The sequence below is a fragment of the Cucumis melo genome, chromosome 8 (assembly GCF_025177605.1).
Source record: "Cucumis melo cultivar AY chromosome 8, USDA_Cmelo_AY_1.0, whole genome shotgun sequence".
NCBI lineage: Eukaryota > Viridiplantae > Streptophyta > Magnoliopsida > Cucurbitales > Cucurbitaceae > Cucumis > Cucumis melo.
In genome coordinates, this window is record NC_066864.1 from 3,687,759 (window position 1) to 3,710,962 (window position 23,204).

The 23,204-nt window shown below is 35.7% G+C and overlaps 4 protein-coding genes across 7 annotated transcripts; 2 read left to right on the forward strand and 2 right to left on the reverse strand.

Moving 5' to 3' along the window:
* Window positions 1–815: 815 nt before the first annotated feature.
* On the reverse strand, window positions 816–3,457 carry LOC103484782 (uncharacterized). Its single transcript, XM_008442067.3, has 3 exons — window positions 2,888–3,457; window positions 2,606–2,791; window positions 816–1,338 (listed from the first exon to the last, which is right to left on the reverse strand). The coding sequence occupies exons 1-3, from the start codon at window positions 3,371–3,373 to the stop codon at window positions 1,045–1,047; spliced, it is 966 nt and encodes a 321-aa protein (XP_008440289.1). The 5' UTR covers window positions 3,374–3,457; the 3' UTR covers window positions 816–1,044.
* A 3,843-nt stretch (window positions 3,458–7,300) lies between these two features.
* Window positions 7,301–13,577, forward strand: LOC103484783 (uncharacterized). Of its 3 annotated transcripts, none has more exons than XR_536780.3 (6): window positions 7,301–7,612; window positions 9,742–11,077; window positions 11,312–11,581; window positions 12,735–12,890; window positions 13,049–13,241; window positions 13,328–13,577. XR_536780.3 is itself a non-coding variant. In XM_008442069.3 (6 exons), exons 2-5 carry the CDS (start codon window positions 9,749–9,751, stop codon window positions 13,166–13,168), a joined length of 1,875 nt encoding a protein of 624 aa, XP_008440291.1. In that variant the 5' UTR covers window positions 7,301–7,612; window positions 9,742–9,748; the 3' UTR covers window positions 13,169–13,211; window positions 13,328–13,577. The 3 variants fall into 3 exon arrangements, 2 of the variants coding, with proteins under 2 accessions (XP_008440291.1, XP_008440290.1); XM_008442069.3 differs by having other exon boundaries at window positions 13,049–13,211; XM_008442068.3 differs by having other exon boundaries at window positions 13,049–13,577.
* Window positions 13,578–14,402: 825 nt separating this feature from the next.
* Window positions 14,403–18,134, forward strand: LOC103484784 (PI-PLC X domain-containing protein At5g67130). Its single transcript, XM_008442070.3, has 9 exons — window positions 14,403–14,766; window positions 14,840–14,920; window positions 14,985–15,107; window positions 15,197–15,337; window positions 16,089–16,187; window positions 16,842–17,145; window positions 17,233–17,456; window positions 17,584–17,670; window positions 17,818–18,134. The coding sequence occupies exons 1-9, from the start codon at window positions 14,761–14,763 to the stop codon at window positions 17,992–17,994; spliced, it is 1,242 nt and encodes a 413-aa protein (XP_008440292.1). The 5' UTR covers window positions 14,403–14,760; the 3' UTR covers window positions 17,995–18,134.
* Window positions 18,135–18,454: 320 nt separating this feature from the next.
* LOC103484785 (probable serine/threonine-protein kinase At1g01540) lies at window positions 18,455–21,987 on the reverse strand. Of its 2 annotated transcripts, XM_008442073.3 has the most exons (8): window positions 21,753–21,987; window positions 20,887–21,617; window positions 20,673–20,777; window positions 20,361–20,483; window positions 20,084–20,254; window positions 19,862–19,991; window positions 19,540–19,749; window positions 18,455–19,064 (listed from the first exon to the last, which is right to left on the reverse strand). In XM_008442073.3, the coding sequence occupies exons 2-8, from the start codon at window positions 21,546–21,548 to the stop codon at window positions 18,933–18,935; spliced, it is 1,533 nt and encodes a 510-aa protein (XP_008440295.1). In that variant the 5' UTR covers window positions 21,549–21,617; window positions 21,753–21,987; the 3' UTR covers window positions 18,455–18,932. The 2 variants fall into 2 exon arrangements, with proteins under 2 accessions (XP_008440295.1, XP_050944719.1); XM_051088762.1 differs by having other exon boundaries at window positions 18,998–19,765; window positions 20,887–21,968.
* Window positions 21,988–23,204: the final 1,217 nt, after the last annotated feature.

Sequence of the window (23,204 nt, forward strand, 5' to 3'; positions counted from 1 at the left end):
ACAATACTTTTTTCACAATCTCAATGATTGACAGATTTGTAGTTTTCAACAAACACACAGGATAAAATAACTTCAATATCCTTCAAAGCGGTCAAGTTCTAAAAGAAGTACAATACGCTCTTAAATATGAAAATCGAAAGGGAGGGAAATAAATTATATAAAAAAAATCTGCAACATCCTAGAAAGAAAATAAAATCGTGGGAATAAAACAATCATAATTTTTCAGATAAATAAATTATGCAAAATCATTATATTCTAACGTCAAACTGTGTGTTCAACTAAAGCACATGATGACAAATGTCATGGAAAACACCCGCCACAAGCAACCTGACAAATATTGCGAATACCAAATTTTTAACATGATTAAAAAAAATTAGCAAATTAAACCAGACACATAATAGCATAACTAAATTGAAACATTTAATAAACATGAAACCAAATTAAAAGAAAGAAGAATACAGTCAACTAAAGTTATCTACATTCTTACGTTCATGCTTTTCACGAAAACAAGAAAAATCCATTTCCTTAAGAAAATCCAACCAACTATATATAAACATAGGTTGCTGATTTCAAAGTCAATATCCCAATTTTGTTTAGAGCACGATTAGGTTAGAGAAAAGTCCATGTTTAAGGTGTGAAAGGAAATTAGATAACTACTAGAAAGTTAACTTTGAATAAATGAATTAATAATATATGTTTGAAAATAATTTTAGATAATGAGAGAATTTGGTATCACCAAACACCCAAAATAGAAAATTAAATATTGGATCAGATCATATAGGTGTAATTCACTTAAACTGGGAAGCTTCCTCTTGTTGAAAATCTCAATCCAAAAACCTTTTATGTTTCATTCAACCTTCAAATTCAAATATGGAGGGCCAAACCCCTTCTCTTACAAACAGATAATAACCAAAAAAAAAAAAAAAAAAAAACAAAATGAAATCATAAAAGAAAATATATTAGTGTCTATCAACACTAATGATATTTGAATATAAACTAACAAGTTTTTATAAAAGAAAAAAAATATATATATATAATATATTTCTAAGCTGATGATCGGTATGTGCATTTGTTCTTGAGAGAAATGGGCTTGTTCATATTGGTAGGGTCCATCAGCACGCTGCAATCGACGCTCTTATAGAATTTGGGCTTCACCAGTTTTCCCAACACGTTGGCTCTCGACCGGACAGTAAATTGAAGGTTCATTGGGACCGGTTCCACCGGTTTTCCATTCACGCTACCTAGGCTGGCTCCGCCGCCGTACAACGGAATGCCGCTTCCTTTTACCATTACTGTTATACCCCGTTGACTCTTCCTCCTCTGGTGGAACTTTTGCATCTGCATTTTTAACTAATTAATTTTGTCTCTAATTTTCCTATTAAACACCTTTGTTACCTCTTTATATACATATGCATCTCAAGTTTTTCATTTCATTCTCGTTTCTAGTGTTTTTGTAGAGGAAGTTAATCAATATTTACATAATAGCCTATCTAATTTAGCATTTATAAAACTAAAAATCAATTCATAAAATTTTCCTAGTAGCATTAGATGATAAAAGAAATCGCTAATGTGTAGTCCATTTACAAGTTAGGGTAAATGCAAATTTTATAACGAAAAATATTGTTTAATAATTTGATTATTTCTTTTGATTTACTATTTTTTTCAAACCATTTATCTAAAACGATCTTTATCTAATTAGAGAAAACATATGAATTCTTGGTCCCAATAGAAAACCCTAAGTATTTAAAACTTTACTTTATTTTAAAACATCGATAAAAATAAATTACATAACAAATAAACAAAAGTCTCGATAATTTGAACAAAAAAGTAAAAGGCTTACCAAAATGGAGCCTAATATATTTAATTTATTAGATTAGTTATTATTAAAAATAGTAAAATAAATTAAAATATTTACTTACCACAAAATTTTGAATTTTATTAATGATAAAAATTGATAGACTTGTATTATTGTTTATCGTTACTGATATATATCATCTATCAATGTTTATTTTCGATAAAATCTGAAATTTTGCTATATGTTATAAATATTTTGTTATATATAATATATATTATATATATATATATATATATATATTTATTTATTTTAGTTCTTCCTAACTATGAATTATAATTTTGTTTTTTAATAAAAACTAATTAAAGTCTAAATAAAATAAATGAATATAAAAAAAATTACTTGGCTTTTAATTGCTTTTAAAAACTTACGAAATCAGTTACAATTTTAACCACAATAAAAAAAAAAAAAAGGCTTTATTTACTTGATACGTTATGTATATATACACATATACATATAAAATTTGTAAATGTAGGAAGTTTAAAAATGCTGATTATTATATTAAAATTAATATAGAAAAGAGAAACTATCCAATGGACTAACTTATTTGAATAAAATAATAATGAATTTATTGGGTTTGGATGTATTAGATCTACTGAATCCGAAGCATATAATCTTAATTTAACTTTGAGGAACAAAACAACATATGTACTTGTCTTGTTCATGAACCGAAGTGAAAAGGAGTTTAGATATACGGGGAGATTTAAATTCATTAGAAATGGAATAAAGTTTGAGATTAAAGAATTTGCATACTGTTCCAGATGCGAGCGTAAGCTGGGAATACGAAAGCTGAAGTGGAGTGGAAGTAACTTGAACTCCGAAAAACGTCGCCGTATTTCTAAATATGAACTTCACCGTCGCATTCATCGTCACCAACCCGGTGGCCACCCCTGAAAAATCTGCCCCCGCTTGGATCACGAACTTGTCAAACAAAATGCTCTGCCAAAATTAAGTTTAAAATTCATTAATCACACTTGATTACTTTTTTTTTTCTAAATTAATTTTAATGTGTATAATGAAAATTGGGAGTTTTACTTTCATTAGAATGGTAGGTTTCTGAGGCCGGCTGGCACCCCATAAAATGAGAGAAAACAGAGAGAAAAGAAGCACAAAACTAATAACAAAAGCAAGGAAGTAGCAACGGCGGGTGAAGCCGTCGGAGGAGCCGTCGTCATCGAGGAGGCGCTCTTCTTCAATGGCGTCGAATCGCTTCCAAGGCTTGGGAATCTTGTGATTGGCGGGCTTGCGAGATCCGGGCTTGACGGAGGCGGAGAATCGGGTGGAGGAGGAGTCACGTGAGTGGGGGCCCAAGGAAGAGTTGGAATGGGAATGAGGGGGGGACCCCATTGGGCTCAGAACAGGGCTCGAATGGAAGGAGTTGGTAGTCTTTTCTCCATCGTGCGAATCACGGGACGGGCTCTGCACATAGTAAACTGGGCGGCGAGAGCTGGGGGAGCGTGTCGGCGACGACGGGGTCAGACTGCTCACCTCCGAGTCGGTCTTGGCGAGCACCACCGACATTATTGTGAGTGAATTATTAGGAGTGGAGATGAAGGGAATGTGGAGAAGAGAAGAGAAGCAAAGAGATTTGATATGAAGTGCGGAAATGGAAATGTATATATATTTAAGAATCTTGGAGAAGCGTACGTCTTGGGAAAGCACGTTGATGTTAAGGATTTGTTTACTGTGTCCAAAGTATTTTGTTGGAAATGAAGGGCTCTAATTAAGAAGCGGCAAAAGTCTTTAGTAATACAGATCTGGGCATTGCACTACAGACAAGTGCAAGATTTTGTAAGATTCATGGGCCTTGCTTCTCTACTGGGCCTTTTTCTAACTAATCCTCCTTCTCTTTTCTTCTTTTACCCCTACTATTTATCAAGACCGACGCCTATCATGTTACACATATTAATTAGTATCCAACTTAGTATCCAACTTATTCTATCATGTTACACATATTAATCTATCATAATAGAGTTTACTATCTACAAGGTAAGAATTTCAAACCTTTTCTCATCATTTAAAACAACTATATTAATTTTTTCTTAGTCAACTAATCATTCAAGAGACATAAAAGACAACTATATAACTACCTTGAAAACAAGATGCTCTTAAAACTAAAAGTGAACATTAACTTTAAATTTTCAAAACTTAAAAGGGCAATTAACCCCTAAATTAAGACAATAAATTTTATGATTCTCATTTATTTTATTCTTATTGATGCATATTGGTGGTTGAATTAAAATTAACAAACAAAATGAGACATGACATAATGTAAAAAGTTGACATTGTACAAAAGAAAAATAGCATGCAGAACTATATTATATATACATAAAAGTCTCACACCATATAAAACATCAATAGTGTTCCTGTAACGCCCAACAATTTCGGTTTCCTTTTGTTTTGACCATTAATATTAATACTAAGTGTGTTTATTATTAGTATTAAACTAAAGTTTTTATATATTAATTTTGAAGTTAGGGGTGAAATAAATTAATGGCTTAACAAATAAATGGCCTTGGAAAGGGTCAAGGGTGGTTAATTGAGGAGAGAGGAAAGAGGGTTTTAGGGATTTCTTTTATTATTTTTTTATTTCTTTTAAAAAGAGGCATTGGGAATTGAAGAGACTCATCATCTTCCCAAAGAAAAGAAAGAAAAAAAAAAAACCCTAGCCGCCGCCGCCGCACGCCACCGCCGCCATCTGCAAAAAAAAATAACCCTCGGAGCCGGCCGTAGTAGAGCCGAACCACCATCCCAGCCGCGCCGCGTCTGCAAGCCGAATCCAGAGCCGCTCCTCATCCGCGCAGCCGAGCGCCGTATCTGCAGCCAGTCACGCCGCGCCGCGTAGATCCGACGCAGAGCAGCCGTCTCTCGCACGCCGAAGCCGAGTCGAAGCCGCCTCCGCGCGTCCGCAGCCAACCCGTCAGCCAGCCGAGTCGCGCCGCTTCGATCCGACGCAAGCGCAGCCGAAACGCCAGTCTGTAGCCGTCGCCGAGCGAAGCCGCGGTAGCCGGACCACCAGCAGCCGCCGCGCCACCCGAAATCCGGAAGCCGAAGCCTCGCGCGCAAAGGTCCGACCAAAGACCCGCCCCGCGAACCGAACCGACGCGCGCCACCTTCCGGAACCCAACCCGCGCCCGCGTGCATCCGTGCGTGAGCCGCGCCGCGCGCTTCTGTGTAGCCGAGCCGCGTCTCCCCTGTTGCAAGCCGAGCCGCGTCTCCCCCTGTTGCAAGCCGAGCCGCACGCGAAATTCCTGTACCGAGCCGAGCCGCGTCTGCCCAAGCCGAGCCGGTCCTGTCTTCTTCCAGCCGAGTCGCCAGGACTAATTTGGCTCCATCCACCTAAATTTTGGTAATCTAATTAATTATTGTGGTTTTTCCGGTAAGACTCCATGCTCGGACGTTAGTTAAATTAATTTGGGTCTAAATTAAATTATTTTCCTCAAGGGACGTCTTGGACCAAGAAATTGCTGCAGCGCGGGATTTCTTCAGTAGGGGCTCGAGCACTGCAACCTCCTTCTAGGGTAAGTTATTTCAATTGAGTCTCGAACCGTTAGTCGTTGGCGACCTATTTACGAATTTTGACTTATTAAACAGTTAGGACTTCGTCGCTTGGAAAGCGTACTGCCTCGCGGTTAGGACTCGACAAGTAGATCTCCAGGTAAGAGATTCTACTACTAGCTTCATGTTTAAGAGTATGAGACCATGTATGCCCCGACTTTTCATGTTAAGGATTAGACAGTACGTTGTCTGAGATAAATGCTAGTATGATGCGAATGACGATATAGTTATACTACAGCCTGTTACGTGTGGCAAGAGCTGTTATGGCTACCACGAATGTCGGGACAGAGAGTGTAGAGATGATTTATGTGACATGTTATATGCTGATGCCATGTGTATGTGTACTGCAATTAGGGTACCTGTTAGCTTAATCTGTTAGAGTCGTACCTGCATGGGTGTCCTTCGGGATCACCACCTATTGAGGACTGTGTGGTCCGACGGGACACCAGTCTAGCATGGATATAGATATGACTCGAGTGACTCGACGGGGTCCTCGCATCCCGACTGTCCTAGGTGTCCCCCGGGGCACCGAAGACCAGAGTTACGTTCCTACGGGAGCGCATGATTGCACGTGTTCGGGAACGTGCCAGAGATTGGGTACCAGTTATCAGGACTCTAACAGGAAGTTAACAGGCACCTAGTGGGACTAGTAGTGGGTCCCTTACTGAGTATTTTTATACTCATTCTCTCCATTTTATGTTTTCAGGTAGAGGACGAGGCAAGGGCAAGGGCAAGCTGGCGAGCGACCCGAAGTGAGACCGTGGAGGGCCATAGGGACTACCGCTTCCGCTTATTCTTATTTCAGATTTTCGCATTTGAGTTTGAGTACTTTTCATTCTTACCATCTTTTATGTAGATAGGGCCCGAGTAGGACTTCAGAACGCTTTTACACTTTTTTTTTTTTTTTTTGCATGACTACCTTGTTTATGTTTTTATAAATGAATTTCTTAAACCGTATGCTTTTTAATAAAAATTTTTCGACTTAAACCACTTGTTCTATATTTAGTAATGACTTCGATTCAGTATAAGGAGTTGGGTCGTTACAGTTCCGCCTTATTTATTATTTCAAGGATTGGCTCCTGAATTTTCATGCTGGGGACAAAAATAAGAAAAATACGAATTCCTTTTCCTACAAATCAATCTCTTTGTATAAAATTTATTGAGACATTTTTTTTTTTGATATGAAATCATATTTGTGAATTTATCATCAGGAATAATAGCTGCATATGTAGCAATATTTTTAACAAAGGTAAAGATAACAAAATTTATGTTCAGATTTTAAATTTTGTTATTAATTCTTTTAGCAAATTTATTTACCTAATTTAATTAGTAATTATAAATTACTTATCCCGATTAGATAATCTATACAGATGAAACTAATTTATATTTAACACTTAATTTGGGTGAGTTTGCAAGTACTTTGTTGACAATATAGTTTGTAAGTATTTACTAATACCGAATATATTATTGAAATATAATTCAGTACAATAGTATATCATTACAGTAATAGAAAACATGAAATCTCTTTTAGTTAGTTTTTTTAATTGACAAGTAACAATTATCGCCATAACATAAAATCTGCAGTTAAAATAAAGGGAAGTGATTGTACACCAAATCTATCAATATCTACCTTTTATAAAATTTAAAATTTTATTATATTTTATAAATGTTTTAATTTATTATAGTATATTTAAAAATACTTTTAAAATAAAACTATTGTGCATTGTTTAGAAATAAATTTTAATTATTTGGTAGAAATAGAAATAGTTTTAAAATTGGTGGTTCAAATTCTTACACCTGACTTGTGATATCTAGTCGACGGAAAAAGAGGTTAAAGGAATATTATTACAATTTGGGGAGGCAGATCAAAACTCTATAGTTTGTGACGGTGGTTAACATAACGATACTGTCAGTTATCTTTTTATATTTCCTTCCAAAATGCTGCCCTAATTTTCTCAATTTCAGTTCACCCTTCCTTCCCTCTTCTTCTCTCTACATCACTCTCGATTCCCCTTTCTCCCTCCATTCCAGATTCGAGCTTCAGCCCTCTTAAATCCACCACTTCCCACCGGCGACCAACCGACTAATTATCACCTGTTCCCGCCTTCTTCCCCGCTTATTTTCCCCTTTCGATCGATTGATTTTGCGGCTCCTACTGTCAAGGCCACCGCCTACCACTTCTTATTTCATTTCTCTTCCTCGGTAAGATTGATTTTCTATTCACATTCTCTTTCTTTTCTGTTTCTTTGATTTGTGCCCTCTCAATGCTCACCTCCCCGCCCTTTTTGTGCTTCTTGTTTCTGCCGCTTCCGTCCCTTTGATTTATTGTAACATTGAAGTTACGTTTTGATCCTTAAAACAATTTTTAGGTGTTTGAAATTTGGTATTTCTAGCTTAGCTTTGGCCATCTTCTAGTTTTGCTTGAATTTACAGATTGGATATAGTTGGCAGTGGGACTGCCGGACGGATAGTCCTATGCTTGTTGCCAGATTCTTTTTTACATAGTGAGGATGGCGGGGTGGAAGATTCGAAATGAATATCAATTGGAGAGGCGTTGTATGATTGATTTCGCATGTTAACATGTGATTTTTTACAAAATTTAAATCGAACGTGGGACTCATGACGAAAATAAAGGTATAGAGATAACGTTAAAGGAAAACTTGCGTCGAATCAGACTGACATCCTTTACGTTTCTAGGACAAATAATGGGAACGAAAGATATTTGTTTTCTATCTCGAGACATCGTTTTTTCCTACCTAAAACTTAAGTTAGAATGTCTAAAATTCATCCCGGTAAAATAATTCGTATCTTATCTTATGGTATCAATCTAGTAGATTATTTTGATTCCTTACTTTAGGCTGTTAAGCGTCAATTGATTTTACTCATGTTAGGAGAATCAGATATCCCAATCTTAGACATTTTCCAAAAATAAATAAATGAAATCTACTAAATTGTTACTCTGAAACTTGTTAAAGGAAATCATACTACTTATGGATATCAAGAAATGATTTTTTTTCCCGAGTTCAACAAGTAGTGATGAACATTCAGAGTATTTGATCCTGTGGACAGATGTAATGTGTTACTATCCTTTTTTGAAATGTTTCACAAACGGGTAAGGTTTACGAAAAACAAGTCTGTTCATTGGTATCAAATGAAAAAAAAAAAAGTCTGTTCACCAGGGAGTGGGAACTAAAAGAGTCTATCTCTTAACAAGATAACGGAAGGTAACATGGCCCTATGTATTTCATCTTTTTATTGTTTTTTCAGAAAAAAAAAAAAGAAGTCCCGTATCTTTGCGAGAGGACAAATAGGCATGAGGAAGAGGGAGAGAAATAATAATTTCTCTGGGTGTAACAACTCCTTCTCATGAATAAACTATCCACTTAAAAGAATTGATCTGAGGAGAAGGATGGATTGTTAGTGTGGATGATTTGGAAAATATAATTGGGGGGCATGTATGTTTAGGGGCTGTTAAGCTCATCATCTAGAAGCTCGAATTGCATTGCATAAAGCTCCCGAGAGCCAAGTGCAGTGGTAACTTGGACTTGACACAATATTATGACTAGCACAACACAAGCCGAGGCAGTTTTGGCGTTTTCATTTATGGCAATTCAACCCTTTTGTCCCTACCTCTTCTATTGTTTTCAGCTGTAGCTGTCTGAAGTACCTAGCAATCTGAATTACAATATGTTGAATCGTTGATGCCCAAGCTTTAGAAGAGTGCCAAAGGTTGAATTCTTTAGAAAATACCTGTTGGAATCTTTCACCATGTTCGCATGATTCAGTGGACCAGAAGGCATTTGATTTTATAGGACTAGATTGCAAGTCAAGAACCTTGCCTTGGAGTGATGATTATCTATTTTGATATTTTGAGAAGCGTGAGAAATGGGAAGCTTGATTTAAAAGAAAAAGGAGATGATGTGGTTATGAGAAAGAGAGAAAGGAGAAACCGGGGTGCTGAAGTCAAGTTGGAAGAGAGAACAACTAAATATCTGCTCAGTAGTTCTTTTGTGACAGGGCTTAATCATAGAGACCAACTGAAAGTATTTAATATACTACAGGAATTAATTTGTCGGTTTGAAATTATGAAGAAAAGATAGATCAGCAAAAAACTAATCCAAACTGTAGTCTTTCCTCAATAATTTATTAATTTGGAAAATGTAATTTGCTGGAATGTACAACAGTTCATTTTTCTGATTCATATTTATCTAAATTATACCGATGAATTCTTGTGCAAGCTCTCCACTACCTAACTCAAATCGAACATTTCTTCTTTTTTATCAAATTTTAGTTATTTTATATTGCTGCTAAAGTAATTTGACCAATTGCAGATATTTGATGTTGGGGAACATAAGGAAGGCAGTGCGTTCACTTCATACAAGCCACAGACTTAGACATTTAGAAGTGAGGAACATCGGGACAGCTGTTACAGTAGAGCCTCTCCTTCACAATAAATTGTTGTCACATTATAGGTTTTTAGCTAGAGGACATGGTGCCTCTCCATTGTACTGCACCAAAAGAAGTTTAAGCTGGACTAGGAATTCTAGAAATTTTTGTATCTGGACAACCAGCAATGTGGTTAAACATCATGCACAATTTGTTTGGAAAAGGGTTTGCAATAAATTTTCTTCCAATGGCTATAGTATTCCCACCTTAAACGAAGTTGCTCGGGCATTCTGCTTGGCCATGTCTCGTTCTCACCTGATAGTTCCTGGTATCTTTGCTTTTACATGTGGAGAGCTAGCATGTGCCCAAAGAACATTAACAAACATGGACCCCTATCCATCTCATAATTCTTTCTACATTCGGGCACAAGATGGACATGCCTATTTGATTTCATTACTATTTTCTACTTTAGAAGGATTTATATTATTATTTAGAGCCCTTTACTTGGCAATCTTGTTTTCACCTAGCATACTGATGGCTCCATTTGCGGACGTCTTTGGACTTCGGTTCAGGAAACTCTGGCTGCAGGTTGTTCATCGTTCTCTGGAAAAAGGTGGTCCAGCATTCATTAAATGGGGTCAGTGGGCAGCAACAAGGCCAGATCTTTTCCCTAGAGATTTATGCATAGAATTATCAAAGCTTCACACTAAAGCTCCTGAGCACAGCTTCGCCTACTCAAGGAAAACTATAGAGCGGGCATTTGGTCGAAAGCTTTCTGAGATATTTGAGAATTTTGAAGAGCAACCTGTTGCATCGGGAAGTATTGCTCAAGTACATCGGGCTTCTTTGAAATTTCGATATCCTGGTCAACAAATGGAGCCCATGGTGGTTGCCGTAAAAGTTAGACATCCTGGCGTTGGGGAATTAATTAGGAGAGATTTCATTATAATTGATTTTGTAGCTAAAATTTCAAAGTTCATTCCTACACTCAATTGGTTGAGATTGGATGAAAGTGTGCAACAGTTTGCCGTTTTTATGATGTCTCAAGTTGACCTTGCAAGGGAAGCTGCACACTTGAGTCGCTTTATCTATAATTTTCGCCGGTGGAAAGATGTTTCATTTCCTAAACCTGTGTATCCACTTGTTCATCCTGCTGTTTTAGTGGAAACTTATGAACAAGGGGAAAGTGTTTCACACTATGTTGATGAGCTTGAAGGATATGAAAGACTCAAGTCATCATTGGCACACATTGGGACACATGCTCTTCTAAAAATGCTTCTGGTAATATAACTGTAGATTATTACCGTAGCCTTGTTTACTTGTTTTAAGTGATTTTCATTAATCTGCTAAGAAACCATTTTGTTCTATCTTTACCTCAGCATGCACTCATCTAATGTCAAAAGTATTTTCTTGGATGTGTTTATTTAAATATTGTCCTACTCTGAGATGGTTTCTTTAGTTATTTGAGTGTTGTATTTTTCTGGATGCCAATGAGTTCAATCTTCTATGTTTCAGGTGGACAACTTTATTCATGCAGACATGCATCCTGGAAATATCCTTGTCAGAGTTTCTCCTGAAAAATCCGGTCGGAAGCGACTCTTCAAATCAAAACCTCATGTTGTCTTCCTTGATGTAGGCATGACTGCAGAACTTTCTGGTAATGATAGAGTAAATTTACTGGAATTTTTCAAGGCAGTCGCTCGTAGGGATGGTCGTACTGTTGCCGAGCGTGCTCTTAAATTAGCAAAACAACAAAATTGCCCTGATCCTGAGGCATTTATTGAGGTAAACGATGTGGGTCATTCAGATTATTTATGCGGTTTAGGTTGTTGGCTTTTAAAGGGTGTTTTGTTACTTGTTTCTTTCCAATTTTTTAGGTTTCATTAAATAACTATTTGATTTTTGAAAATTGTGCTTGCTTTCCCATCTTCACACTTTTTTTATAATGGTTTTCATCTTTGTTAAGGAAACATCTGGATCTTAGTCATGTTTAAAAAATCATTTTGTTTTTTGTTTTTGTTTTTGAGAATTAAGGTTATTTCCTTCTTGTCTTATGCCATGATTTGCATGTTGAATTTCTTGTCAAATTTCAAAAATAAAAACGAACTTCTAAAAGTTTTTTTTTTTTTTTTTTGCTTCCAAAATTTAGCTTTGTTTTTTTAAACAAATGGTAAAAAGTAGATAACAAGATAAGAAAGTTAGAGGGGGAGGTAACGTCTTGTATGCTTACTTTTCAAAAACAAAATCGTTACTAAATGGGATGTTTAACTTTTAACTTTTTATTTTTCTTATTATTTATATTATTATTTGTATAGACATGTTTTTTCCCCCAAGAATTCAAACTATTTCTTAAAAATGGTTAAAACCTTTGATAGTGAGTAAACCAACATAATTTCTATAAACAGAAAACTGAAAACAAAATTGTCATCAATAGGGCCATGAAGCATGAGTTTTTGCGATGGTTCTGTCTATTCTTTTTTATTTTTAAGGTACTCTATATATTGTATTAAATTTTTGGTTCTTGTCTTGTTAAAACAGCAACACATTGTTTTTGTTGGTTTATACATAATAAAATGAAAAACAATAATTGAAAGTAACGGTACATAATAAATTATTTGATTTTAAAAAATCGTTGTCATTTCGTTTTTTGTATTCTTGTGGTTGCCTTTGCCATGGAAACAAAAAGAAAGAAATCAGAAATGGTTCTCAAACGTTTTATTTTTTTATTTTTATTTTTTTTATAAAAAGGACAAAAATAGAAAAAATAAGGGAAACAATAAATTAAAAACAAGAAAGGGAAATGATATTATGCTTTGCGTGCTTTTAGTTGATTGGTGGCTCCTCTGTCTATTTGGGATCGAGATTTGTTTACCACATGGGTTTCTTCAGTACGTTTCTTCTATATTTTATGAGAGTAATTCTGACCAGTTGATTATAGGAAGTGACCAATGCGTTTGATTTCTGGGCTACTCCCGAAGGTGATTTAGTTCACCCTGCTGAAGCTTTGCAGCAATTACTGGAGAAAGTGAGGCGTTACAGAGTCAACATTGATGGTAATGTCTGCACTGTGATGGTGACAACATTGGTTCTGGAGGTAATTTTAGTCGGCCTTTGGCTTTATTCTATTAAAGAATTCTCCCCTTTCTTTCTTGGATGTATTTTTAAAGGTCGTCAGGTTCATTTTATGGTCCAATGTCGGTCCCCAATTGTCAATCGCTCATACTTCTTGACTTTTATTACTCCTTTGGATAGGGCTGGCAGCGGAAACTTGATCCTGCTTATAATGTGATGGAAACACTGCAAACTCTGTTATTGAAAGCTGGTTGGGCTGAGTCTCTTTCCTACACAATTGAAGGATTGATGGCACCGTAGGATGGTTGTGCCTCATCTGCTCCATCAAAACAATTTTGACGATGTAAAGGAGAAGTTACAAATATTAAGCTTAGTATGTTATATTTAAGTTCAACCTTGTATTCACTTCATTCTTTCCACTAAGCTTTTACTTCTAATTTTCTCTACTTTTCTTTTTAGCTCAAGTGTCGGGCAGACGCAGTAGATAAAGGGTATAAAGCAAATAATGTGGTAAACATAAACAACCCAAGATTCTTTTGATTTTACTGTAAAGTTAGCATCTTCTGCTCCTGGTAAACAGAAGCAGCAGGGAAAAACACGATCTTCTTCATAGTTATTTCTCAATTGAACATGATTTTCTACACTTTGAATTAGAAAAACATTCTCTGTAGTATAATATTGTATAAATATGTTTCTTGTTCGAGAAGAAGAGCACCGTTTTGAATTTGGTTCCACATGTAAATATTAGATATATCAAACACCAATGAAACCTTTGGTGTCTGAGATATAGACTTTCCCTTTTGAAGTCCAGACTCGTCTCAACGAAGAAATATCTCCAATTGCGGATGTCTTGATGTACAAGTGACTCATTCGGGCCTATTATTGTATTGAATATAATAATTAGGCTAATTCCTCGTGGCCCTTTCATCTAAGTAAAGAATGAATCTTCTAGAATATTATATGATTGATTATTCATAGCCTAAGTTTATGAAGTCCTATTCCTCTTAGGTGTTTGTATTTTGGTCAATGTTTTGCATTACTAAAATAAGCTAAATCTTGATTGAGGCTTGACCATTTATTGATATTGAATAATCAAGAACGTGTGTACTAGCTGTTCTTTTTATACATGTCCGTAACTAATATAAAATGTTACTGTATATATTTTATAGAATAGTCAGTGATCATTATACCTTTTCCATTTGAAATCCAAATTGGAACCAAATTCTTCGAATTAGGATGACTGCTTCAAATGGACCGAGAAGCTTTAATCTTGACATATGTTGTCATTTGTAGTTTTTGTTTTTGTTTTTTTTGGGAGATGTATATTGCAAGTCTATAGACAAATATACTTTTTTGATATTTTTTGAAAACTAATGAAAAAACAAACTATTTACCCTTAATAGAAAAAAATCACTAAAAACAAACTTCAAAGATATTGTCCATTATTTCTATTTTTAACAATTTTCCAACATACATACATTATATACGTACGTGGAGATGGAGAAATGGTACCAGAAAGTAAATTCTGTTGCCATCATATTTTAAGAGAATTAAATTTAGAACTTATTGCAGCGTATCTGTAATTAAGAAAAAGAAAAAAGGGAAAGAAAAGGAGAGATTTAAAGACATTAGATAAAATTAGAGAGAGTTGAAAGAAGGTTAGATTCCAATTTCACCGAACACGCTGTTCTTCAAGTGCAACACGAAATTCAACCACTCATAAAATTAGATTATAATATAAACTTCCCCGACTCTAAGCCTAAACCTGACTAATCCACAAACGGCCGAGGGAAGAAGGGAAAGGGCTTTGTGATTTTATTTAAAAACAAACACGAAATCAAAGAGAAAAAACCACCTTCTCTCATATCCTCCATTGAAAAGCCTTCTCAGAAATGCAGGCATGTCTTTGTCCTTTCTGTTTCTATTTTTCTTTTCTTTCTAATTTCTCTTACGTTCCTTCGTCAATGGCAGGGATTCAAAGCAGCCGTCATTTTCCATGTTCGACTTCTCTTTGTTTCACTCTGCCTTTTCACCTTCTCTTCCTCTCTCAAGGTTTTCCTCTTTCTTCTCTGTTTTTGTCGATTGTTTCCTTATCTAACCTCCTCATCCTTTTTAGATCGGAGAAACTTGCTCCTCCGCCGACAAATGCGATTCCGGTTTGATATGTGATACTTGCGTTGCAAATGGAAATACACGGCCAAGATGTACTCGTGTTCAGCCTATTAATCCAACATCCAAGGCGAGTCTCCAAATTCCAAAATCGCCTCTGATTTTCCAGAATCCAGAAATTTGGCTAATAATTTAGCTTTCGTGTTTGGTTTTGTTTAGGTGAAAGGGCTTCCATTCAATCGTTATTCATGGCTTACGACTCACAACTCCTTCGCTCGTACCGGCGATAAATCGAACACCGGAACGAGCATATTGGTGGCGCCAACCAATCAGGAAGATACGGTCACCAGTCAACTAAACGTGAGTTCTCATTCATCCATTACCATCTTCCTCAAGATCTTCCGCTTTCCACGGTTTCATTTTAGAATGAGGAATCTATCATTTTCCCTTAACACAAACTTTACAACGATTTTCCATTTCTATATCCCCCTCTTTTTCGATACCCAACTCTTTAGACTTTTTTCCATCCAATAAAGGATTTTTTTTTTCCATTTACTTATTTGGACTCAAAGTTTTCTTTTTGCAATTTGGTCCCTCGTTTTTTTTAAAAAAAAATCATTTTCATCTCTAATGTATTATATATTTTCAATTAAGTACTTATTCACATAAGAAATTTAAATTGTTTTGGTTTTCAGATACATATATTTTTAGGTGTTCGAATGTAGCTGAAAAAATATATATTAATGGAATCGCTAACAACTTTACTTTCAATAAATCAAAACTAATGTAGTTAGTCACATTATTATACTATACGATGTCAATTATCTTTTTAAAAAGTGGACTAGTGACGGTTGGTGGACTGTCCCAGACGGCAAATCTGTGTATGGCCGATGATGAAAGTGGTGGCTGTCACATGCTTTTAATTATTCTATTTGTGGGCTTTGGCTTGAAATTAACGCATCATGCTCGTTTATGCATATGAGTACTACCCGACAATTCATATTCCAACAAACCCAAACCAAATCTTTACCCCTTTCATATTCTTATATATACTTTTTAATATTAATTTGTGGTTTAATTTTTCTTACGATTAATTATGATGAATTTGTAGAATGGAGTTCGTGGGTTAATGTTGGATATGTACGACTTTCAGAATGATATTTGGTTGTGCCACTCCTTTGGTGGCCAGTGTTTGAATGCCACTTCCTTTGTAAGTGCTCTGCTTAATTTTTCATTACAATCCATTTCTTTTCTTTTTGGAGATAGAATTACGACGTTAAACTTCAACAAGAGTTTCTAAAATAGAGTTTGGTGCACATTATTGTTAAATTTATGATCCAATTTAATGCAAGGTAGATTAATAGTGTATCAATAATTAATTTACTATAAGTGGCCTTAAACTTGAAGACTTCCTACTTTTTAAGCTAACCATTGTGATGCAGTTTACGGTTATCTTTCTTTAATTACCTAATAAACACTTCATACTTTTTTAGCTTACTCTAGCTTTATTTTCTTTCATTAGAATTCTAAATTAAGATTTTTTTTTACGATTGTTTTATCCAGATAACAAATTCATGACAAGAAAGTAATGTTCACATTAACAGTTATTAAAGTTGATAGGAAATATATTGGCAGTCTTAAGATGAGGATTGTGATATGTTATGATGTTAATTGAACTTTTCAAAACCTATTGTTAGAAAAATTAATTAATATATCCATGATATTGATGTTGTTATATCTATAATCGCTATTGTTTTGTTATTTTTGCTTTGCATCAAACGTAATTGTTCTTTTGTTCAAAAACATAAAAGTTGAAAAAAAAAAAGGGAAAAAAAAAAGAGTGATCCTGTTAACTTCTTTCCAGCAACCGGCAATCAATGTGTTGAGAGAAATTGAGAAGTTTCTGGGAGCAAACCCAAAAGAGATTGTCACAATCTTCATTGAAGACTATGTGAAGTCTCCACAAGGCTTGATCAAGGTGTTCAATGCTTCTGGACTGAACAAGTACTGGTTTCCTTTGTCCAGAATGCCTAAAAAAGGAGACGACTGGCCAACTGTCGATGATATGGTGAAGCAAAACCAGAGACTGGTAGTTTTCTCCTCTAAACAATTGAAAGAAGCCTCGGATGGCATCGCTTATCAGTGGCGCTATGTTGTCGAAAGCCAATGTAAGATAATTCCAATGGTTTTTTTAACCTCGTGTTGTTATTAGTCTTATGACAGTTGATAAACGAAAGAGTGGGATGCACTTACAGATGGAGATGAAGGAAAGAAGCCTGGATCTTGTCCAAACAGAGCAGAGTCGCCTCCAATGGATACAAAAACCACATCATTGGTCCTCATGAACTATTTTACCACTAATCCCAACAGAACAGGTGTTTGCGCAGATAATTCAGCATCATTAATTAGCATGATGAATACTTGCCAAAAAGCAGCCGGCAATCGGTGGCCAAATTTCATTGCTGTTGATTTCTATCAGGTATAACGTGGATACTTCATTTTCTTTGCACTTCACGATGTTTGAGTAGGATATATTTGGGACGATGGGAATAGAGTTTCTTCTTAAATGACATTGGTACTTCTGTTTCTGTACTTATTGCTTGTAGAGGAGCGATGGTGGAGGTGCTCCAGAAGCAGTGGATATAGCCAATGGGCACCTCACTTGCGGGTGTAATAATATCGCCTATTGCAAGGTTTGTAACCTACTTTATCCTACGTAGGTCTAAAATACTAACACTCAAGTAATTCAGAAATAGATGCATTTTTGGCCTCAAAATTATAAAGAGCTGATGGTATTTGGGAATAGTTGTTGGCTAATGGAAAATATAATGGATAAACAGGGAAATACAACAGGCGTATGCGATAACCCACCGATTTCTCCCCCACCACCAGCCGCCTTGGATAGTCCAGCACAAGGTGCGGGTAATGACTCCGGCGATGCAAACTTCAAAACAGTCGAGCTCAGGTGGTTGTTTGGAGCAGTTTTGACCATCACACTGTTATTACGCTTCAATTAGTGATTATTCCTAGTCCTCCCTTCTATCCGATGATATTGATACCAGTTTGTTGGTTTCAATCTCCTTACTACGTATTCATATCATAATGTTAAAATTCGAAGGCGTTCGATAATGGTTTCTGAGTGTAGTTTTATTTTAAACGAATAGTTTTCTTACCGGATCTTTTAGCAATCCTGATATCTTCTAAAAGGGAACAATAATGTCCAATGACGCATACAGCTGGACAATGGATAAATCGCTCAAGGTATTTAAAGCTATAGTGTTAAATGGCATTAAAATCCCCATCATCAAGAAAGGTCCAAATTTGTCAAAAGGAATGCTCAAGAATGCATTTCGATGTAAAAATGGACCACTTTTATCACCCACAGATTTTTAGGATGAGACTACATAATAGCTGTCAAGTGGCATCAAGTTTGAGCATTGCTACCCTTTCCTCGGAGAAAATGATAGAAAAAATTCATTTTACATGAAACAAAAGGGACCCCCTAAATTTATTAGGCCCAATCAGGAAACTATTATCGTATGCATACACTGTTGACAAACTGGATACAACTTTCTAAGCTACAAATCGAAATCAATGTTTATAAATGGGGTATAGATGCTCTAGTTGAACCTTTTCCTATTATTTTCAAAATTATGCTGTTGAACAGTGAAGGAATGGAGCAGATAATGTAAGAAAATAACAATACCTCATCCACGAAGACCGTCTTCGGAGGGGCATTGACAGAGATGAATTGACTTTTTTTTTTATCTTCAATGGTATAAGGACTGGCTATGGAAGAGCTATTGACAGGAAAAATGATGAACTATACATATTGTTAATGATATTGGTGTGGCCGAGTAGGACATCTTCTAAATGAAGGATCCGAGTAATAGTCGCAAGTAGTAGTTGGGAATCCCAAGCTGGAAAAGTTGACTGCTACTTGAGCTGATGTTATTCACATATCTCGTTGTCGAGTAGTGAGTTCGTCCACATTTTTGCCACCTAATTCTGTCGCCTGCCTTTCGTTTAAACCATTATTGACATTGTTTGAATGTGAATTCTCTGGGTCTTTTCCACCTTTACGATCCTAAAATAAAATTTCATGCTTGGTTTAGTAATCAATATGAAACAAAGTTTGAGAGGTTGGAAAAAAATATATGGAGCATTCAAGGAATTAAAGGTAGTGTGATTCCAGAAAGAAGCATATTGTTTCTTATTTCCAGTTGCAGTCTCAATGTTGCATACTCGTGAACCAATTAACTCCTATGATGAAAATGGAAAAACCATGTGTGGTATTTATGATGACTAGCCTGAAAAAGTGAGTTAAATGACTACTACATTTGGGATTAAGATTTCTTTTGTGTATCAGTGATGCTTTGCTCAAATTAAATACTTGCCACATCAGCATATTATGTTCATTCATTAGCTGAACCTGAAAGTAGCTGGATCCATTCATTACATGTGTTGGAATTCTGCAACTCCTAATGTTCTAAATATTAATAGAACTATCCAAAGATATATATAAAACAATAAATGAACTTCAAGAAAACTTTATTTCATACCCCTTTAAAGTTAGCATCTTCAGCTTCTAGCATATGAATAATATGTCCCATTTTTGGCCGTTTCTGAGCATTTGGGTCCACACAGCGTAATGCAACAAGAAGAGCCCGCTTTAATGCTCTTGTAGTAGGCTTTTCAGCAAGCTTTGGATCCAATACGCCCTCTGGATTACGGTTACTAACCATTCTCTTAAGCCAATCGATCAAGTTCACCTGTGAAATTTAACCTCTGCAAACTCATAATCGAGTAGATGGAAAAGGGATATATCTAAAGAATAGTATATCTAACACTTAATAATGAATTCTCTCAAGGTATTCAGCATACCTCATCTGGAGGACGACTATAATCGACAGGGTTCCGTCCTGATATTATTTCCATAACAAGTATTCCAAAACTATACACATCACTTCTTTCATTCAGCATTCCTGTACTCGCATATTCTGGTGCAACATAACTGGACAAGTGTATAAATCCCATTACAAACTCAATATTTATATATCAAACACCTACAAGAATGTATGTAGACACCTCCTTTAGTGTACGTACCCAAATGTTCCCATAACTCGGGTTGTAATATAACTATTGTCAGAGCACAGTAGCTTTGCAAGGCCAAAATCTGAAACCTTGGAATTCCATTGCTTATCGAGTAGGATATTGCTTGATTTGATATCCCGGTGAACAACTTTTGGTTCTAATCCCTCGTGGAGGTAAGCTAGCCTATGTATGAAAGTTAAATACATTAATGACAAGAAAGTAAAGAAGCCCGGGGTCAAGAGGATCGAGAAAACTAAACTTCTACACTTGAGTTGGAGCTAGACAATACCCTTTAGCCGTTCCAAGAATGATATTCATTCTAATCTCCCAGGTAAGAGGGCTGAAAGATCCAACATCCCCATGAAGCCATTGTTCCAAGTTTCCATTATTTATATACTCATATACAAGCATCCTATCACATCACAAAGAGAAGAAAATGTAGATTTTAGCGCTCAACATTCGATTACCAACATAAAACATTAAATGCAAGCAAATAAGTAGATGATTAAAACCTCATCTACAGAACCAAAGACAAGCTGGAAAAAAGTGCAGCAAAAGAATTTGGCCAAAAATTTAAAAAGAAAATTAAAAAATAGAGTACCTATGAGCACCTTCAGCACAGTATCCAAGCAATCTAACTAAGCTCTTGTGTCTGACTCGTCCAATTGCTTCAACTTCAACTTTGAACTCCTTCTCGGCTTGTCCCCTACAAAATAAATGATTCTTTATTGCAATATCCACACTCCACAAACAATGGAGAGGAAATTACGGTTGAAGAATTAGAGCACAAATGTTGAAAAAACTAAAAAGAGTACCTATTATTTAGCAAATTCTTCACAGCAACCTGAGTTCCATCCTCCAATATGCCATGGTAAACAATTCCATACCCACCCTCACCAATTACATTATCTGGGGAGAACCCATTAGTCGAGGCTTCGAGCTCTCTGAGAGTGTACCAATGCCCCCAACCCAAATGCGAAACTTCAGGCACCACCATAGGCAACTGATCACCACCACATCGCCCCTCTCCACTACCCTGCGAGGAAGAAGACCGACCAAGGCGCTCAGGAAACGAAATCCTATGATCCTTCCCGATCTCAATATGAATCCTATTCACTCGCTCCTCCTCCTGAGGCAACGAAAGCAACGCTTGACGCTCAATTCCCGGAATTGGTTCCGGCTCCGGAAGTGGGTCGACCTGAAAATGGGACCTACTGGGCTTATTATGTTCTTGGTTTTGAGGGAGGGGATGATCGATTCTGATCTCTTGGATTTCTTTAGAGACGATTGGAATGGTGGGTCTGTTAGAAATCTTCTTGCGAGAGCGTTTTGAAGCAATCCAAAGAGAAATTAGAAAGAGGAAGAGCACAAAAGCTGCTCCAACACAAACCCCAAGAACAACCCACAAGCGTAGACCAAAAATAGAGGTCTGCTTGGAGAGCTGATCGGCCATTGAGCCTGATTTGTGATCAGACATTCATTCAATCCGTCCGATTGGTTGGTTATCGGCAGGAAAGGAAGAGAAAGCTCCGTCTACACATCCGCCCTAAACGAAAAAGAAAGGAAAGTATAAATTTATAGTCGGTGGTCACATCAGAGGTGAAGGCAGTGAAAGAGAAAGATGAGTAAAGGAAGAAAGAGAGAGAGAATTGGGAGTAAGAAGCAGCTGGCATGATGGGACCTTTTGGAATCCATAAAATCACAGTCTCAATTTGGTTTTTTTTGCTCGGCCTTCCCACTCAATTAACTCGGGTACAGAGAGATCTTCGTTACAAATAACTCTGCGCTGCCATTGCCATTGCCGTCACCATGTGAGAAATGAAACTCATAATTCATCATTTTGAGCCTCAACCTCCACGCCAGAAATATTGATTTCTTTCTCCATTGTTATCAACAGTAACGAACCCCATATAATTTCCCTAAATAGTAAAACAAAAGATTCACAAAGTTTCCAACTTTAGATCACTCTCACCTCATTATTACTCAACTGCTCCACCCCACTGGCCACTTCCTTCAGATTTTCCCCACCCAATCCAAAATTTTGAGTTTTTGACCAATCTTTCTTTATATTATCCTATTGGATAACATTTTAACAAATATATCTTTACAATTTTCTAAGGCTTCTTTTTATTTTATTTTGACTTCTATAACCAAATCAAACCATCCTAAACTTAAATTTACCTTAGTTATTAATAGTGTATTACTTATATCTATGAGATAAAAAGTTTATTATTATTAGGAAAAATAATATCATATTATAAATTTAAAAAATAAAACATCCTTTATATTCTAAAAAAGATACGTCTTGTATATTTAACTTTTAAATCATTATTTCAAAATACTAAATAACATTTTCATTTGAAGTATTATACAAAGGGCAACGGTTAAGTTGGACCCAATTTATCTGCCTCTATTTCTAAGTTTTAATGATAAATAATTAAATTTATTTTTACTCACTAACTTAAACTTTGCATTAAAGATATTCTTTTTTCTGCTGGATGATATACTGACATTCCAACCACGACAATTTAAATCATCTTTTAAAGCTTTTAAGAAACATTTGGTCTGAATTATATTAATTAACATCATGTATACTGACTTGCAACTACAAAGGTTTGTGGCTTAGTGTGATTGACCATGGATATTTCAATCTACCTCTGTTAGTAGATTAATGATTTGTTATTTATTTTCTTACCAATCTATGTGATATAGTGCTTTAAACGCAATTGAAATACTTCCTTGGGGCTCTTTCTAATGGACAAATAAAGAGTATTAAGCTAAATTCACCGCTAAAGAAAGAAAATTCATCTCAATCAGATTAAAAGCTCTCTCTAAAAAACAATTTTCTCTATATTCAAAAGTTTTCTATTACAATTCTAAATTGTCTATATACACTCTTATAATAAAACTAGACAGTTAGCTGATTAATTTTAAAACAATTATTTAAACACAAATTAATTTGAACTATCAACTAAACAAAATATTAACTAAAATATACTGATAATCTTTTAATTATCCCTGTTGTAGTTACGATCTTAGTGAGTTAGTAATAATCATGTTATCTATTATTAAATATGTGTTCATACTTTTTTGTTTAGCAGTGTAGAGATGAAAATCAAACCCATAACCTTTA

What these genes read in the sequence shown, in the direction of transcription:
- LOC103484782 (XM_008442067.3), bottom strand. Translation starts at nt 3,373, where the DNA reads ATGTCGGTGGTGCTCGCCAAGACCGACTCGGAGGTGAGCAGTCTGACC. An exon ending in AACCTACCATTCTAATGAAA is followed by an intron (nt 2,792 to 2,887) that starts GTAAAACTCCCA and finishes TAATTTTGGCAG; the next exon opens with AGCATTTTGTTTGACAAGTT. An exon ending in TTACGCTCGCATCTGGAACA is followed by an intron (nt 1,339 to 2,605) that starts GTATGCAAATTC and finishes TTAAAAATGCAG; the next exon opens with ATGCAAAAGTTCCACCAGAG.
- LOC103484783 (XM_008442068.3), top strand. Translation starts at nt 9,749, where the DNA reads ATGTTGGGGAACATAAGGAAGGCAGTGCGTTCACTTCATACAAGCCAC. An exon ending in CTCTTCTAAAAATGCTTCTG is followed by an intron (nt 11,078 to 11,311) that starts GTAATATAACTG and finishes TCTATGTTTCAG; the next exon opens with GTGGACAACTTTATTCATGC. An exon ending in TGACAACATTGGTTCTGGAG is followed by an intron (nt 12,891 to 13,048) that starts GTAATTTTAGTC and finishes TCCTTTGGATAG; the next exon opens with GGCTGGCAGCGGAAACTTGA.
- LOC103484784 (XM_008442070.3), top strand. An exon ending in CGGTCACCAGTCAACTAAAC is followed by an intron (nt 15,338 to 16,088) that starts GTGAGTTCTCAT and finishes ATGAATTTGTAG; the next exon opens with AATGGAGTTCGTGGGTTAAT. An exon ending in ATAATATCGCCTATTGCAAG is followed by an intron (nt 17,671 to 17,817) that starts GTTTGTAACCTA and finishes ATGGATAAACAG; the next exon opens with GGAAATACAACAGGCGTATG.
- LOC103484785 (XM_008442073.3), bottom strand. Translation starts at nt 21,548, where the DNA reads ATGTCTGATCACAAATCAGGCTCAATGGCCGATCAGCTCTCCAAGCAG. An exon ending in TGTGCTGAAGGTGCTCATAG is followed by an intron (nt 20,484 to 20,672) that starts GTACTCTATTTT and finishes GTGATGTGATAG; the next exon opens with GATGCTTGTATATGAGTATA. An exon ending in ATTCTTGGAACGGCTAAAGG is followed by an intron (nt 20,255 to 20,360) that starts GTATTGTCTAGC and finishes TTTCATACATAG; the next exon opens with GCTAGCTTACCTCCACGAGG.